Genomic DNA, 16,382 nt, shown 5'->3' with positions numbered 1-16,382 from the left:
CATATTTCCAGATACCCCCCCAGTGATTGTGCCTATGCCTGAGACAATGGGGCGTCTTGGGTTGCCGGGTTTGTGTATTTTGGGTAGAAGGTAAAAGGTTTCCAGTTGACGTTCCTGTGGTGTTTCTGAAAGGACTTGTTTCTGAATGTACAGGGGCAGTAATCCCTTAATAATATTGTTTAGTTCTTTTTTTTTTTTTGTATTCCTATGTGTGGTCTAAATCCAGTTCTTTGTAAAAATCAGTATTTGAGAGTTGTCTTTAAGCATCCTGGATGTACATTTCAGAGTCATCTTTTTTCGTGATAGATGTCAAGATGTGCCATATTTTTTTTTTTAAAAAAAAATCTGAGATCCCCTTTTCTTCTCCAACTCACTCTGCAGACTGAGGTCAGGAGAAATTGCCTTGACAGCAGCTTCCATGAACTCTGCTTCGGTGTATCCTTTAAAAAAAAAAAAGGCACTTCCATTTTTAATCTGACAGGCCACGCTGCTAGAACTGAGCTTCTCTCTTTGCTGAGTATTGCCTGTCTTTCCACTTAACATAAAACCTTTTCTCCAGCTTAATTCTGCTGCCATAGGCCCATAGGTCCATCTCCAGCAACAGTTAACTGTCTATTCAGGACACTGCACTTCCTGACACTTCTTGTCCTGAAACTGAGCCTCAATTAGCTTTTACTTCCTCAGCATACTGCTTTTTCAGTGCACCATCTTTTGCTGTAGCACTAGACATTGCAATCTGGCCTTTTAGTTTCTGTAATGCAGAAGGCTCCACAGTCTGAGCGAGGCAAAGAGTGATCTACCTCTCTCAAGTTTTCCTCTTGAAGATGATATAAATAAAAGTCCTTCCATAAGTTGCCTTTCAAAGTCATTTCTTGGAGGGTAAAAGCCTCTCAGCTCTTTCGAGGCTGATTCCCCAAAATTTGACACTACAACTGAGGGGAGGAGGGAAAGTAGGAAGTATAGTAAACGCTGACTTTTGTTCCTTAAGAACATGTGAGATGTGAACGACAACGCTGTCAGAACTAAAATCACTTCAGTATCAAAGCCTGAAAAACTGCCGTCTCTAACACCCATCTCCAATGCCATCTCCACATAGCTCAGTCTTAAAGGGGCAGTAGCATATAAACAAGCAAACGTGCAGCGGAAATTTGCCCCACGGATATGCTGGGCCTTGCACAGGGGACAGAAACATGCCTGCCCATTTCCATTCCACCAAGACTTTGTTTTTAATCATGAGTGCAAACTTCCTTGCCTTTGGAAAGGATAGAATCCCTCTGAGCATGTGAAGAATGTCTTTCACATAAGGTTGCCAAGACCCCAGCTTCCCGCAGCGGGGGACTCTCTCTCATGCACGGAGCACGCACGTGACGTGATGATGTCACCTGGGAGTGACATCAAAATGGTGATGCCCATGCGGGGCCGCTCTAGGCGTTTCTGGGAAAATTCTATGGTTTTCTTACACTCTAGCCATTTGGGAAGTAAAAACTCTATGGTACCTATGCACCATAGAGTTTTTACCTCCCAAATTGCTAGACCGCCGGGAAAACCATAGAGTTTTCCTGGAAACGCCATAGAGTTTTCCTGGAAACGCCATAGAGTTTTCCTGGAAACGCCATAGAGTTTTCCTGGAAACGCTTGGCAGCCCTACTTTCACATTAGCACTGGGGAGAAAAAAATCACACTGTAATATCTTATACTACACATTTTCTTCTGGGGATTACAGTAACTTCATCCCACTGCCTTTTAACTTATAATTCCTTTAGGAAGTGAATTCCATGTTGCATTCCAATGGTATCCTTGTTTCATAACATGAAGTTAGCTCTCACTTGATTATTTGTTGTTGCTATTAAGTACAGTATAACAAGCCAGGTAGGTTTCTCATATCTGACTAGTTGTGTGCATGGCTGGTACTGACCTCGCTAAATTCTTAAAATCTGGGACAGCAGAGTAAAGTCAGTTAACACTTTAAGTGCCTCACGGCTGCTCACAGCTAAAACATTAAATGGCAAAATCAATGTAAAGGACACTACCCCTTCACTTTATCCAGGGTAACCATGAAGGATGCGAGTATTTAAAAGTCAACACAGCAGCACCAAGGAACGTCGGTAGGCCAAGGACTAGAAACCAAAGGGAAATGGAGGAGTGTTTGGGAGAGGAAACTGCAACTCGAGTTTTCAGAGGTTTTAGGGTTCGATCCCACTGGGTCAGGATTGTAGTTCGGGCTTTCTCCCACTTCCCTGGTCCAGTCAGGCGGTACTGGTAAGAAGTGCAGGGGCCAAAGAAGACTTCAAAGGCTAGCTTAGGATCTGTTAGGAACAGCAATGGCACATTGGGCTTGACGCCTACGCAGGTGGCAATGTCATCCATGTAGCTGATAAAGTTTGTCCGCACTTTGTCCTGGTTACTGGGAACACCCCTGAAAGAGAAGAGAAGTTGAGAGGGCGTCAAGTTTCCAGGGGAATCCAAAAAGGCCTTTTCATCTGTACTGCAGCTCCAGAGTAGACAATGGGTGCATTCACGCTACACTAAATAATGCATTTTGCAAGTGGATTTTTGCTATTCTTGCACAGTAAAAATCCAGTTGCGAAACACATTATTTAGTGTACTGTGAATGCATCCAATGATGCGCTCTGTGATTCCAGCGTCTAGGAGGCATCATTCAGCTCCAGACCTGAGAAACTCAACCCAACTGATAGCGACTTGCCTGTAACCAGCATAAATGTCATCACTGAGACCAATTCCCCACTAGCCTTGTCCTGGTCTCATGCCCCTCTTCTCCGTGGGGCTTCCATCCGATTTCTCAGAAGCTGACATGGGGCTGCAGCTTCCTTTGCTTCTTTCCCACGGCAAGCGAGATCCTCTGAAAACCGGTTTCTGCTTGCTGCAGGAAAGAGGCAGAGCAAGTTGCAGCCCCGCAGACAGAAGCAATGCAGAGAAGAGGAGCATGGGATCAGGACAAGGCTACTGGAGAACTGGTCTTCACAGGGGTCGTTTTGAAGAAAAATATGTGGTACAGCTCATCCAGGATTGTTATGCAACTGTACCTACTATACAATGGACAAGGTGGGAAGAAGGAGGTGGAACTCTCAGAAAGGTTCAGGAGCTGCGCTCCTGTGAGCTCCCGCTGAATCCGAGGCCTGGGTCTCCATGAGGATTTGAATCCAGATATCTCCCAACCCAACGTAATATGTTTGTCTAGTTCCAGGGGTCATTTTGTAGAAAAATAGGTGGTGGAGCTCATCCAGCGATTGTTATGCAGCTGCACCTACTATTCAATGGACAAGGTAGGAAGGAGGTGGAACTCTCAGAAAGGTTCAGGAGCTCCAGCTGAATCCGAGGCCCGTCTAGTTCTAAGCTGAATGATGTTGAATTTCTCCTTCTGCCTCAAAAGTAGTGATTCCAGGGGCTCTGGGATCCTACCACCCAAAGGCTGCCTTTTCCTGTGACTGCTTGCCATTGTTTGAGGTCAAACTTTCCCCACTTTTGGCCAGATGTGCTGCTGCTTTGACAGTTCGTTCTCATTTGGATCGCCCATGGAAGAAGCCGTTTATCGGAGGAGTTAATCCAATGCATGATCCCTAGGGAAGTCCCTGGATCAGTGTTTGCCCAAGGAACCTGTCCTGCGAACTGGTTCATTTGATCCAATGCAGCCAGGTGACTCTAGGGCAACTGAGCAATTCCTATGGATAGTGATAGGTTCTTGCTTGTTCCCTTCTCCTAATGTTCTCCCCCTTTTCCACTAAAACCAGGGCTTTTTTTGAGCAGGAATGCAGTTCTGGCTGGCTTGGTGCCAGGGGGTGTGGTCTAATATGCAAATAAGCTCATGCTAGGCTTTTTCTACAAAAAAGCCCTGTGTGAAACAATGGTGACATCAGGGGGTGTGGCCTAGCATGCAAATGAGTTCCTGATGGGCTTTTTCTACCAAAAAGCCCTGACTAAAACTATAACCAGAACTGAACAAAGCAACTGAACTGCTTGCTTTTCTACATACTCTTCATGATTTGGAATTGTGCACACGGACAGATTGGATTTATTGAACTGATGTTCTAAAGCAGCCATGACCTGTATTGATCACCCAGTAAAGTAATCCTGCTTTTCTGAGCGGCAAATACGCTTTAAAGACTGCAAAAGATGGTTTCAGTTAACCACACGGTGGAACCATTTCTCTGGAGGAAATGATGGCTCACTGCTGAAAAGCCAATAAAAATCAAAAGTGCCACACAGGGAGAAGACACCCAATTTTGGTGCACCCAACTCAGGACTTTGGGTCAAATGTAGTGGCACTGAGAGCACTTCTCCCTACCTCTAGAACAAGCAGTGTAAAAGGGTTTCTGCCAGGGCATCTTCGACTCACTCAGTTTCATTCTTTCTCACTGGATGTTTGTTCCTACCTTCCAAGAATCATGTTAACAGGCCTATCTCAAGTAGAGTTAGTAAAAGAGGTAAAGGTAGTTTCCCATGCAAGCGCCGAATCATTACCAAACCACAGGGTGACATCACATCACAATGTATTTTTTAGCAGACTTTTTGTTAAGGGGTGGTTTGCCGTTGCCTTTCCCAATCATCTCTACACTTCCCCCCCCCCCCAGCAAGCCGGGTACTCATTTTACTGACCTCAGAAGGATGGAAGGCTGAGTCAACCTTGAGCTGGCTACCTAAACTTGGGTCATGAGCAGAGTTGGGAGCCTTCTAAATTACACCCTTCTAAATCTACTAACTTTGTTGTATCTAGAAAGTAGGATCCAAGTAGGATCCAAATCCCTGCTGCCCTGGTCCAATCACAGGCCCCCTGCTGGTTCAAGTGAACCAATGAAGTTCTAGCATGGGAACCTTGAACTGTATATAGTTGGCCCTGTTCTACAGTCCTAGAGTTCAGCCGTCACTATGCTGTACTGAATAAAGAGAGCTATGTTCACTGCAACCGCATCTCCTTCATGCGTTGAAACCACTATATTATAATTCCAAAACATTTTCCCATCAATCTTTCATAAACAATCTACATCCTAGGAGCAGGGCCAGGGACAGAAAACGAGGGTTATAAATGAATATAAAAGGTATTATAAAAGGGAAGCGACGGTGGCTCCGTGGTAGAGCATCTGCTTGGGAAGCAGAAGGTCCCAGGTTCAATCCCTGGCATCTCCAAAAAAGGGTCCCGGCAAAATAGGTGTGAAAAACCTCAGCTTGAGACCCTGGAGAGCCGCTGCCAGTCTGAGAAGACAATACTGACTTTGATGGACCAAAGGTCTGATTCAGTATAAGGCAGTTTCATATGTTCATATGTTGATATGTATAATACAATTTCATACTGTGGCATTTCGTACTGTTTATGGAGAGCCTTCCTCTGTTTAGCAGCTTCACTCATCTGTTGGCTCATTGCGGGGAGCTTATTTGACCCTGAAAAGAGAAAGGAATGCAGTCTGAATCAAATTGTTGCTATGGCCTAAGTTCCCTTCCATGAGAATTCCAAAGAGTGAGTTAGCTATATTGGTCTGATGCAGCAGCATAAATAAAGAAAAATGAAATAAAGACTAATGAGAGGACAACGGCTTGCGGTATCCTGGAGGAGGGGGATTAGATTTGGGGATGCACACCATGAGGTGCTCAATTCCCAATCTAATGCCTCTCCTTTGGGCTATTCATCCAAGGGGGAGGGGCCTCAGAATGGTACAGTGCCACAGATTCCACCCTTCAAAGCAGCCATTTTCTCCACGGGAGCTGAGCTCTGCCAGCTGGAGATCAGTTGTAAAAGTGGGAGATCTCCAGGTCCCACCTGGAGGCTGGAAACCATAATAAAGTGGAAACTCATGGTCAGAGTACCTTATTGCCAAGTCTGCTGTCTTACCTTTAAAGACTCTTGTGACCCAGCGGGCCTGAAGTTCCACTGCCGGCATGATGGATCCAGTTACCTCTATGAAGCCAATGATGGCCAGGGTGTGCCTTTCCAGATGAGGAGGGAAGATCTGCTTATAAAGGGACTTGTTGCTTCTGCAGGCACTGCGGAGAGATTCTTCTAGAAAGGGGAAGGATGAGGTGTAGCCTGTGGCAAAGATGACAGCATCTATGTCCTTTTCTACAGTTCCATCTTCAAAGATGGCGGAGCTCTCTGTGAACTCCTTCACGTTTGGCTTTACCACCACAGAACCACAAAGGATACGGCTGGGCAGTTCATCGTTCAGAATTAACGGTGTTCTTGAACTGTGAAACAGACAGAGGAGGGGAAATGACCTTTACCTGTATATAGTCCCATCAGTCTTCATTTATAACCCTTGTTTTCTGTCCCTGGCCCTGCTCCTAGGATGTAGATTGTTTATGAAAGATTGATGGGAAAATGTTTTGGAAATTATAATATAGTGGGTTCAACGCATGAAGGAGATGCGGTTGCAGTGAACATAGGTCTCTTTATTCAGTACAGCATAGTAACGGCTGAACTCTAGGACTGTAGAACGGGGCCAACTATATACAGTTCAAGGTTCCCGTGCTAGAACTTCATTGGTTCACTTGAACCAGCAGGGTGTCAGACTTTGGAACGTCAAATAAGAACGAATCATTTTGTTGCAAAATTAATCCATTTATTTGAGAACAAGTGGTCTGGGATAGAAGCAGATTGAGTTTGATACATTCCAAGGTTGCCCTTGGGCTTTTGTAGAATACACGTAGCATAACAAAGAACCCATTCTCACACCCAGAGAGACAGTTGTCTGTTCCCATACTCCCTTATCTCCTTCCCAGGAAGGTTCCCTGCTGGTTACCTTGAGGCATGCCATCTTCAAAGGCTTAAGGCGCCTGTGACTGCCAAGTGAGAAATTCCTCCCATGGGATTTACAACGGTCTCCCTCTGTTTGAAATGCACATCTTTATTCTCAGGGTTAGTAACAGCAAACAAAATGGCGTTAGTCATGTCAAGAGAACTTATCTAAGCAAGGCACACTCTAAAATAGTTACAATGTCTGACACAGGGGGCCTGTGATTGGACCAGGGCAGCAAGGATTTGGATCCTACTGCCCGTTGTTCCTGAGTCCCCAAGCTCAGTCCACATGGCTCCAATGAGCCAGGCAGGAACACTGTGAATCCACATACGCAACAGAAATACTGTTAAGCATGTATGTATGTTTCATCCCCTATGCCCCTCAAGTCTGTAGAAGATGGGGGGATAGATGGGCACCACCATGAACAACAGTTTAATGCCGATGTGGTGCTGGTAGTTAGAGTGACAGTCTAGGATCTAGGAGCCAAATCTGAATTCCCATTCTGCCATGGAAGCTTGCGGGGTATAAATCGAATAAACTAAACTAAACCAAACCTTGGGCCGGTCACACTGTCTCAGCTGAACCTACCACACAGTGTTGTGATGAGGATAAAGTTGCAGGAGAGGTGGGGTTGCCAGATCTGTGTTGGAAAATTCCTGGAGACTTTGGGGTGGATCTGGGTGAGGTTTGGGGAAGGGAGCCATATGGCACAATGGTATAGAGTCCACCCTTTAAAGCAGCCATGTTCTCCAGGGGAGCTGATTTCTCCCAGCTGGAGATTAGTTGTAAAAGCAGGAGAGTGTAACATCTGTTGTTTAGAAGAGAGTTGCTTCGTACATATTGCTGATCCCCAAATTCCAGCTTTTCTAAATAGGACCAAATCTTTTGTGTCTCTATACGTGCAGTTCAATGCATGGCAGTACCTTTCAAGAGGAATCAAGCCGTAGTTCTCATGGTTAAACCAGCGACTGAATGTCTTTGCCCGCATCTTCTTTGAGATGCCCGCTGGAAGAAACTTTTGAATGGAATTCATGAAGCGATTGGTGGAGATCATGTCGAAAGGCCAGCCAGCATCTGAAATGCGGCTCAGCACCCATGTTCCACTTCTGGTGCTGAGAAAGACCTAAAGAGGATTCAAAATAGAGGGGAATATTTCTAGGGAGGGCCAACAATTCAGCAGAACTGGCATGGGGATGTGAAGGAAAGCATAGTTAAAACTGCACCCACAAATTATTGGGGGCTGTGACATCGTTGTGCTGTAACAGTTGTTCACCAATGGATTTGACTTGTCCACATGACTGCCATGTATAGCACATGGATAGCACAATATCCAGTGACGAGCGAATGCAGTAGGCTGGTAATTGGCTGAAGGCTCTGGAGGGCCAGGCAGAGTGGCATTGCCTGACATCATTTCCAGCTGGAAAAAAAACAGAAGTGACATTGCCAAGCTATGTGATGCTCAAAGAATCTCCTGATCTCTATGATTTTTACCAGAGAGAACAGGAGGATTCCTAGAGCGTCAGCTATTACAGGAACATTACTTCTGTTTTTATTTTTTCCAGCTGGAAATTACATTGTAACACCATTCTCCTCACGCATTAGAGCAGTGATGGGGGGATGAGGGGCAGGAAGTTGCTAGCCATAGCAGGCAACCTTGCTGTCCGTGGATGTGGCCTTAAGCTCCAGTCCTAGCTTGGTTCTGGAATTCAGACTGTATTCCTTCTACGTCTGAGGGGTTGAAACAATTATGTGACTATTGTGTAATCTCCTCAGACGCCAAGATCGACAAGGAGATTGACAATAGGCTGGCAAAGGCAAACCGTGCATTTGGCCGACTGCATAAAAGAGTGTGGAGCAACAAGCATTTGAAAAAAGGCACAAAGATCAATGTTTACAAAGCTGTTGTGATGACAACCCTCATCTACGGCTCCGAATCGTGGGTTTTATACCGTCATCACCTGCGACTCCTTGAGCGCTTTCATCAGCGCTGCCTTCGCACCATCCTCAACATCCACTGGAGTGACTTTGTGACCAACACTGAAGTCCTCAAGAGGGCGGAGGTTACAAGCATCGAGGCACTGCTGTTGAAGACGTAGCTGTGCTGGGCAGGGCATATTTCCAGGATGGAAAACCACCGCCTTCCCAAGATTGCCCTGTATGGCGAACTTTCCACCGGCCATCAAAATAGAGGGGCACCAAAGAAGAGGTACAAGGACTCCTTGAAGAAATCCCTTGGTACCTGTTGCATCAACCATCACCAGTGGTCTGACCTAGCCTCAGATCGCAAAGCATAGAGGCACACCATCCACCAGGCTGTCTCTTCCTTTGAGAACGCACGCATAGCTGGTCTTGAGGACAAACGGAGATTGAGGAAGAATCGCACTGCTACAGCACCAACCCCAAATCAGACTTTTCCCTGCAGCCACTGTGGCCGGACCTGCCTGTCCCGCATTGGTCTTGTCAGCCACCAGCGAACCTGCAGCAGACGTGGACTACTGCACCTTTCTTAAATCTTCGTTCGCGAAGTTAAGCTGAGAGAGAGAGAGAGAGTGTAATGAATAAAATCACTTCCATCATCCATGAGTCTGAAACTGGCAATTTTACCTCTAACTTTGAGGCCTTATAGTTCCCTTTTGTAAACTACATTTCTGACCAAGACAATATACTATGGTTGTCTGATGTGGCAAAAACCATACTTCTTATTTGACTCTTTGCTTGATTAGGGGCTGGCAAGAATGAATTATCAAGTATTTCAGATGGAGTTCTCATTTCAGTGGAATCAGTTCATATATTTAGTTGAGAGGTCTCAGGCATGGAGTAAATGAACGAGGAGGAATCCAACAATATCCATGCATGAGTGAACTAAAGAGGCAACTATGAATGAAGGTTGAAGACAAAATTATATATTCACATCAATCACCCAAGTTTCATGAGGGAGAATATTATTATCTGTGGTGTGCACAGACATAGCTGCCCTACAATTCTTCCTGCTCAACCTGCATTTGCATCTTTTTACACTGTTTCATATTTTAACAAATCCATGTGACCAGCAAAATCAGACAACAGAAGCAAGAGGGTAGAAAACAGGAAAAACTGAAATGAACTGGTGTCCGCTCGGGGCAATCCACTTCCTGAGATCCCTCTGCGATAGTGGCTAATAGACCATGAGTCACAAAGCCCCTGGTTCAAATGGTGCTTTTGCAATGGAACTAGGGTTGCCAGCCTCCAGGTGAGGCTTGGAGTCCTCCCAGCATTACAACTGATCTCTAGACTCCTAGAGATCACTTCCTTTGGAGAAAACGGCAGCATTCGAGGATAGGCTGTGTGTCATCACATTTGCACTGAGCTCCTTCCTCAAACCTCTAGGAATTTCACAAGCTGGAGTTGGGAACCTGACATGAAACCATCAGATGACCTTAGGCAGCCAATGATTTCTTGCATCCTCAGTCTCTCATCCGCAGCGTTATAATGACTGTAAGAAGGAGCCCCGTGGCACAAAGTGGTAAGCTGTGGTCCTAAGCTCTGTTCATGACCTGAGCTTGATCCCGGCAGAAGCTGGGTTCAGGTAGCTGGCTCATGGTTGACTCAGCCTTCCATTCTTCTGAGGTTGGTAAAATGAGTACCCAGCTTGCTGGGGAGAAAGTGTAGATGACTGGGGAAGGCAATGGCAAACCACCCCGTAAAAAAGTCTGCTGTGAAAACGTCGTGATGTGATGTCACCCCAGAGTCAGAAATGACTGGTGCTTGCACAAGGGGACTACCTTTACCTTTAATGACTGTAAGTTGTATAATGTATGCTATGCTTTGAACAGTCAGCAGCTCCCCCATGTGATCGGATTTCATGCTGAAGGGATAGATCAATACAGCTGCCATAGAACCCCTACCTGAGCAGCAGTGTGGCTGATCTCTGCAGCGATGTCCCCTCCAGAATTCCCAGCACCAAGAACAAGGACCCTTTTCCCTTCAAACCCGGTGTGATCTTTGTATTCCCAGCTATGCAGGTAATGACCCTTAAATTTCTTGATGCCTGTGAAGACGAAAGAACAGGCTGCCTCACATCCTCTTGTTCCAGAAGATGTTTCCCATACCACTTCAAAGCTGCTTAAATGACTTTCTGCCTGAGTACACGGGTCTTCCACTGAGGAATAAGACAATCACTTCAGACAGTTTCCAGTCATACATTCCTAACTTACCAGGAAAAGAATCCAATGGAAGATTCAGCTCTGTATAAAAGCCACTGCAAACCATAACGGCGTCAAAGTTGGCCACTGTTTGCTGTCCATCTTTCTCTGTATAAACCACCCACTGTCCTGTGGTGGTGAAATCTGGATGTTTTCGGATGTTGCACACGGTGGTCTTGTATGACACAAAGGAAGAGAAGAAAGCATTTTTACTGAAGACACAATAATCTTAAATGTCTTGTTGATGTTCAGAAGCCCAATTTGTTTTTGTGGCCCATGCTTGAGAAGATTCTCAGCAACAGAATATGGAGATGGTTGAAGAACAAGCCGGAGGCATTCAGACCTAGTGGAATGGCAGGTCTTCTGCAGCTTTTTAATGCCTAGTTCAGTATTTACTTCCAGAATATTATGAGATGCCTACTGAAGAAGAAGAAGATGATATTGGATTTATATCCTGCCCTCCACTCTGAATCTCAGAGTCTCAGAGCGGCTCACAATCTCCTTTATCTTCCTCCCCCACAACAGACACCCTGTGAGGTGGGTGGGACTGAGAGGACTCTCACAGCAGCTGCCCTTTCAAGGACAACCTCTGCCAGAGCTATAGCTGACACAAGGCCATTCCAGCAGGTGCAAGTGGAGAAGTGGGGAATCAAACCTGGTTCTCCCAGATAAGAGTCCACACACTTAACCACTACACCAGAGTGGGTCTCCTTGGTCCTAAGTAGGGGCCCGTTCCCAGCTCTGTTACCTTTTCTGTCACTGTCTACACTGCTAGCTTCGACTGGTTTCTCTGTCATTCCCTATCCCCACCCCAGATCCTGGCAACTCTTAGTGCTATGATCAGATTACAGGGTTGCCAGTGTCTCCCTAAATCTGTGGATTCCTTGAGAAAGTTTCACAGGACATTAAATTTATAATGCAGAATATCTAACACCTCTTAGTGCTATGATCAGATTACAGGGTTGCCAGTGTCTCCCTAAATCTGTGGAATCCTTGAGAAAGTTTCACAGGACATTAAATTTATAATGCATAATATCTAACACCTGCATTGCAAACATCTACTGTCTCTACTAGCACTGAAGAAGTCAGTTGTAGAAGAACTCAGCACTCTACCAGCACTGAAGAACACCAATTTGCTCCTCACAAGAACACCAGCACTGAACGCCAATTTGCTCCTCACCTTCAAGTGTATGTAGTCAAGAAGCTGGAAGTGTTCAGAGTACATTCTGAGGTACTCCAGGAGAACAGAGTGATGTAAGAAGTTGGGGTAACCCTCTGGGAATGGGAAGTCACTGAAAGAGGTCATTTCCTTCGATGTGTTGGTTATGACAGATTTGTATATGTTAGTCCTTCCCTCTTCAGGAATTTCCTGTGCAAGAACAACAGTTACATGAGCAAGTGCTGTGGTTCTGAAAGGGTCTGTTTCCACTTCTAAATGACACAGGGAGGGGCAGCTCTGAGAATTTTGCCACCCCCAGCAGGTAGCTCATGGCACCCTTTGTGGTTCCACGCTGTGGCCCCGTGTACTAGCAGCACCCAGGTAGGATGCCCCAGGTTCAGCAAGTGAGGGCAAGCAAGGATAGGCTACGCTGGCCATTTCCTCCCAGACACACAGAGTCAGGGAGGAAAAGAGACCCCTTCATTTAGAGATCACAAATTTGTAAGATTTTGTGATTGCCCAGCTGTTTAAAAGAGGACTATTATCTATTTGCCCAATTCTGTTTAGCCTGTTGCCACACAAGACTGGCCTGCCTTTGTGCTGTTACAGACTCCTTCAAAACTCAAACATAGGGAGACCTAGATTTCTGCATTAACTGGTATTGTCCTCTCCCTGTCCAAATGAGAAAGAAGCAGCATGGCTTAAGTGTAGTCACAGATACAGGCTTGTTTCACAATTTACGGAGAAGAATTCCCAGGCCAGAGACAAAACATGGTCTTGGAGACATCCTTCTGCATTCCCTTGGGGAGCTTGCTTCCAGACTGGAAAGGCTTAGGAAGTTCAGAAAAAAAGTTAGGAATAATCCTAATTATGGGGGCGACATGGTCACAAAGTTCATTACAGTACAACATGCAGCGTTTAATACTGACAAATCCATTAATAGCCATAAATGCCTAATAATAGAAGCCTGTGTGCCTGGCTTCCTGGGTATTTCAATGAAAGGGTTTTCAAGGCAGTCCTACTGGAATAGTTCCAAGCACCAACCCAGGGCCAGGCCTGGATCAGCCTCAGGTCTCACTTCTGTGTTTGGTGATTGTAGTCTTGGTCATTCCAGAAATGGAGACTAGACCCATCTCTTGAAAACCAGAGAAGTCATTCCACTATGCTTATGGGTGCATTCAAAGGTAGATGCCTGTCAAAACTTGGAGGATTTTTTTCCCCATGCAAAGCACCAAACATGTTTCCGCCCACAGTAAAAGAGCTCCTAGATTAATCCCAGTCTTAGCTATTAAGGAAATTACATATTTACTATACTCTGCTTTCTACTGTGTTAAATTTTATTGGGTTTTATCCTAATCCTTCTATATATTTTTCAAAGTCTCTTACCTATGTAGCTTGTGATTTGTGATGGTTATATGATGATCACTTAACTCAGGGCTTTTTTGGGTGGAAAAAAAGCCCAGCAGGAGCTCATTTGTATATTAGGCCACACCCTATGACATCACCATTGTTTCATACATATTAGGCCACAACCCCTGACACCAAGCCAGCAAGAACTGTGTCCTTGTGCATTCCTGCTCAACCCCCACCCCCACCCCGATTTAATTTATCTCTAGACTTTGTTTTATCTTTGTATTCATTGTTGCTATGTGGTGTTTCATGTGATGTTATGATGCTTAAGACCTTTGGTCAAATAAGCTAATAAATGAAAGGAAAAGAAAGGATGGAAGTGCTTTTCGCAGTGTTGGAATAGGCAGTGTCTGGTGTACAAAGCAGAAAAGAAAACCCCACAAGGGGCAGCAAGAAGGCAATTTGATAGAATAGTGAGGTCTCCTGTTGACTGTCATTCCTTGTCTGTCTGCAGATTGCTACTCTTGGGGCTTCTTCTTGGAAGTTCCTCAGTCTGCCCTCTTTCTCATCGCTAACTTATGAAGTAGCTAGTGATGTAGTTAGGACCCTATCTCTGCCTCTCCTCTTTACTATCAAGTATGTTAATTCCTAAATAAAACTACACTTTAATCAGGTCGTGCGCCTTTGCTGCGTTAATTACTCTGTCAATACCCAGCACGTTTCAGATCGGTTCTCTGCCCACTTTAGCTTTCCATTTGTTTCTAGTTCAATACCTGCTGCTTCCCTCCCTTTCTGTGCTATCTGCAGAGAATGCCACAGTCTCCACCTTAGCCTGAAAACTCTGCAGTGGAATTTCCAAAACGATGGGTTTCCTTTGAAATCTATGTCTGACTCACCCGGAATTGCCAAAGTCCCCCGATGCTATCGCTCCTCTCAAAACAGGTGGGCTCCAGCCCTTCGTCCAGACAGCATTTAATGGAGGCCAGTCCACTTACCCCTGCCCCAATGATAACTACTTTCTGTACCATTCTCTTTGGGAAGAGCCTTTTCAGGACAATACCTCAAAGAAAAGGGACTGCTGTTAGTTTATGCACTACAGACTTTCTTCACCTGCACATGTAAAGTACAAAGGTTGTCTGAAACTGCCTGCCAGTCTCTGGGATGTTGCAAAATCTGGTATTTTTTTCAGCCTTAGGAAACTGAAATCTTCAGTAGTCTGTTTCATGTTTTATATTAGTTCTAGGAAACTAGAAACTACAGTAGTTTCAGTCCAGGCTTTACTCTTGGCTGGATAAACTATTACAAGGACTACTATGAAGGAGACAGTTAGGCGCTTACGTTCTTTTCTTCATTTCCCCTGAATAAAGCTACTCTATGTGGATTGAGAGAGATATTCTGCATAGTCCTCTGTTACTGCAGAATCGTGAACAAGCAATGCAGTATGAACTCAAACTGAGCACTGAATTGATTTTAGACAAACTGGTTGTGGCCTGTACAAAAGCAAGCACTGATTCAGGTGTTTCCTCACAGAGAAAAGACATTTCCTGAGTTTTCTTCTTCTACAAAAGGCACAGAGCACCGTCACAGAAACCTTAGAACTGGGCAGGGGTCCCCAATTTGGAGCCCACCAAGTGTTTTTACAGAGAGGGGGCTAGGTGGGGCTTTTGCCCAGCAATACATTTGGCCATTGGAGATTTTATTGGTTTTTCAGGTTTCTGAAAACTGCGTTGACAGCAGCTGCCACCACAGCACAAGAGTCTTCACTAAAGGTAAGCTGCAACAGCCATTTCGTGGCCGGCTTCATCTCTTACGGCAGCCATTTTGTGGCTGTGCTCACTGTGCTGTGACAGAATTCCAAAGGTGCCCACAGACTCAAAAAGTTCAAGAAAGTACCTTATAATCAACTATGTAGTGCCCCTGCAGTCTAGCACGTGGAGAAGAGATGGAGTTAAATATCACAGAGAAGTAAATGGTATTAAGCAAAGCCAAAAAATGTTATAAAAAGGTTTATTATAAATGGAGGAGAGGGGGATTGGATTTTAAAAAGTGGCGGAAAAGGGAAAAACAAAATACAGGAAAGGCATGTAGTAGAACAGAGGTCAAAGGAAAAGGAATACAGTTGTGCTAAGGAAGCCAAACACACATTACCTTGGCTGTAGGTTCCTTGGAGCATGTGCAGAGTTCCCTGCTATAAAAAGAAGCTGGAGAAGTCATTAACACCTACCCAACCTCCTGTGGACTCAATTTCTGCTGAAAACTGAAGACAAAGGGAAATCTCAAATATCCAGATATTTATGCACAGTGGAATTGGATTGGACCTAGTGCTGACCTGAGGAAGAAACAAATGCATGTGGATGAATATATCTTATATACAACAAGCCCTCCTAGTGAATCAAAGCAACAGTGGAATACCCGGGTGGGGTGGGGGGGGTTGAGATTCAGCTTTGCTTCATAAAGCTGCCTCCAGAAGAACCAGAACAGAGGAGAGCGATGAGGATGATCAGGGGCCTGGAGACCAAGCTCTATGAGGAAAGGCTGAGGGACTTGGGAAGGTTCAGTCTGGAGAAAAGGAGGTTGAGGGAGGGACATGATTGTTTTCTTTAAGCAGCGGTCATTTTGTAGAAAAATAGGAGGTGGAGCTCATCCAGGGATTGTTATGCAGCTGCAATACTATTCAATGGACAAGGAGGTGAAACTCTCAGAAGGAGGTGGAATTCTCAGAAAGGTTCAGGAGCTGCGCTGTTGAGAGTTCCCACTGAATCTGAGGCCTGTCTTTAAGTATTTGAAAGGCTGTCACTTAGAGGGCAGGGAGCTGTTCCTGTTGGCAGCAGAGGAGAGGACTCGCAATAATGGGTTTCAATTAAGGGTGACGTGGGAAGCAAAAACTTTTTGACAGTAAGAAATTTTCAGCAGTGGAATCAGCTACCTAGGGAGGTAGTGAGCTCT

General features: G+C 45.2%; 1 protein-coding gene across 1 annotated transcript; it reads right to left on the bottom strand.

Annotated features, from left to right (window-relative positions):
* Nucleotides 1-2,034: 2,034 nt before the first annotated feature.
* Nucleotides 2,035-14,493, bottom strand: LOC132567396 (dimethylaniline monooxygenase [N-oxide-forming] 4-like). Its single transcript, XM_060233071.1, has 8 exons — nucleotides 14,333-14,493; nucleotides 12,108-12,296; nucleotides 10,940-11,102; nucleotides 10,631-10,773; nucleotides 7,670-7,869; nucleotides 5,843-6,195; nucleotides 5,322-5,394; nucleotides 2,035-2,416 (listed from the first exon to the last, which is right to left on the bottom strand). Exons 1-8 carry the CDS (start codon nucleotides 14,462-14,464, stop codon nucleotides 2,035-2,037), a joined length of 1,635 nt encoding a protein of 544 aa, XP_060089054.1. The 5' UTR covers nucleotides 14,465-14,493.
* Between the last annotated feature and the right edge of the window lie 1,889 nt (nucleotides 14,494-16,382).

This window comes from Heteronotia binoei, chromosome 2, assembly GCF_032191835.1.
Source record: "Heteronotia binoei isolate CCM8104 ecotype False Entrance Well chromosome 2, APGP_CSIRO_Hbin_v1, whole genome shotgun sequence".
Taxonomy (NCBI): domain Eukaryota; kingdom Metazoa; phylum Chordata; class Lepidosauria; order Squamata; family Gekkonidae; genus Heteronotia; species Heteronotia binoei.
The sequence above is the reverse complement of the archived record's forward strand: the minus strand, read 5'-3'. Positions and strand labels throughout refer to the sequence as shown.

Excerpts from the sequence above, each read along its gene's own strand:
- LOC132567396 (XM_060233071.1), bottom strand. The coding sequence starts at position 14,464 with ATGGTACAGAAAGTAGTTATCATTGGGGCAGGGGTAAGTGGACTGGCC. Across the intron at positions 12,297-14,332 it reads GGGGACTTTGGCAATTCCGG|GAAATTCCTGAAGAGGGAAG; the intron begins GTGAGTCAGACA and ends GTTCTTGCACAG. Across the intron at positions 10,774-10,939 it reads TCCATTGGATTCTTTTCCTG|GCATCAAGAAATTTAAGGGT; the intron begins GTAAGTTAGGAA and ends TCGTCTTCACAG.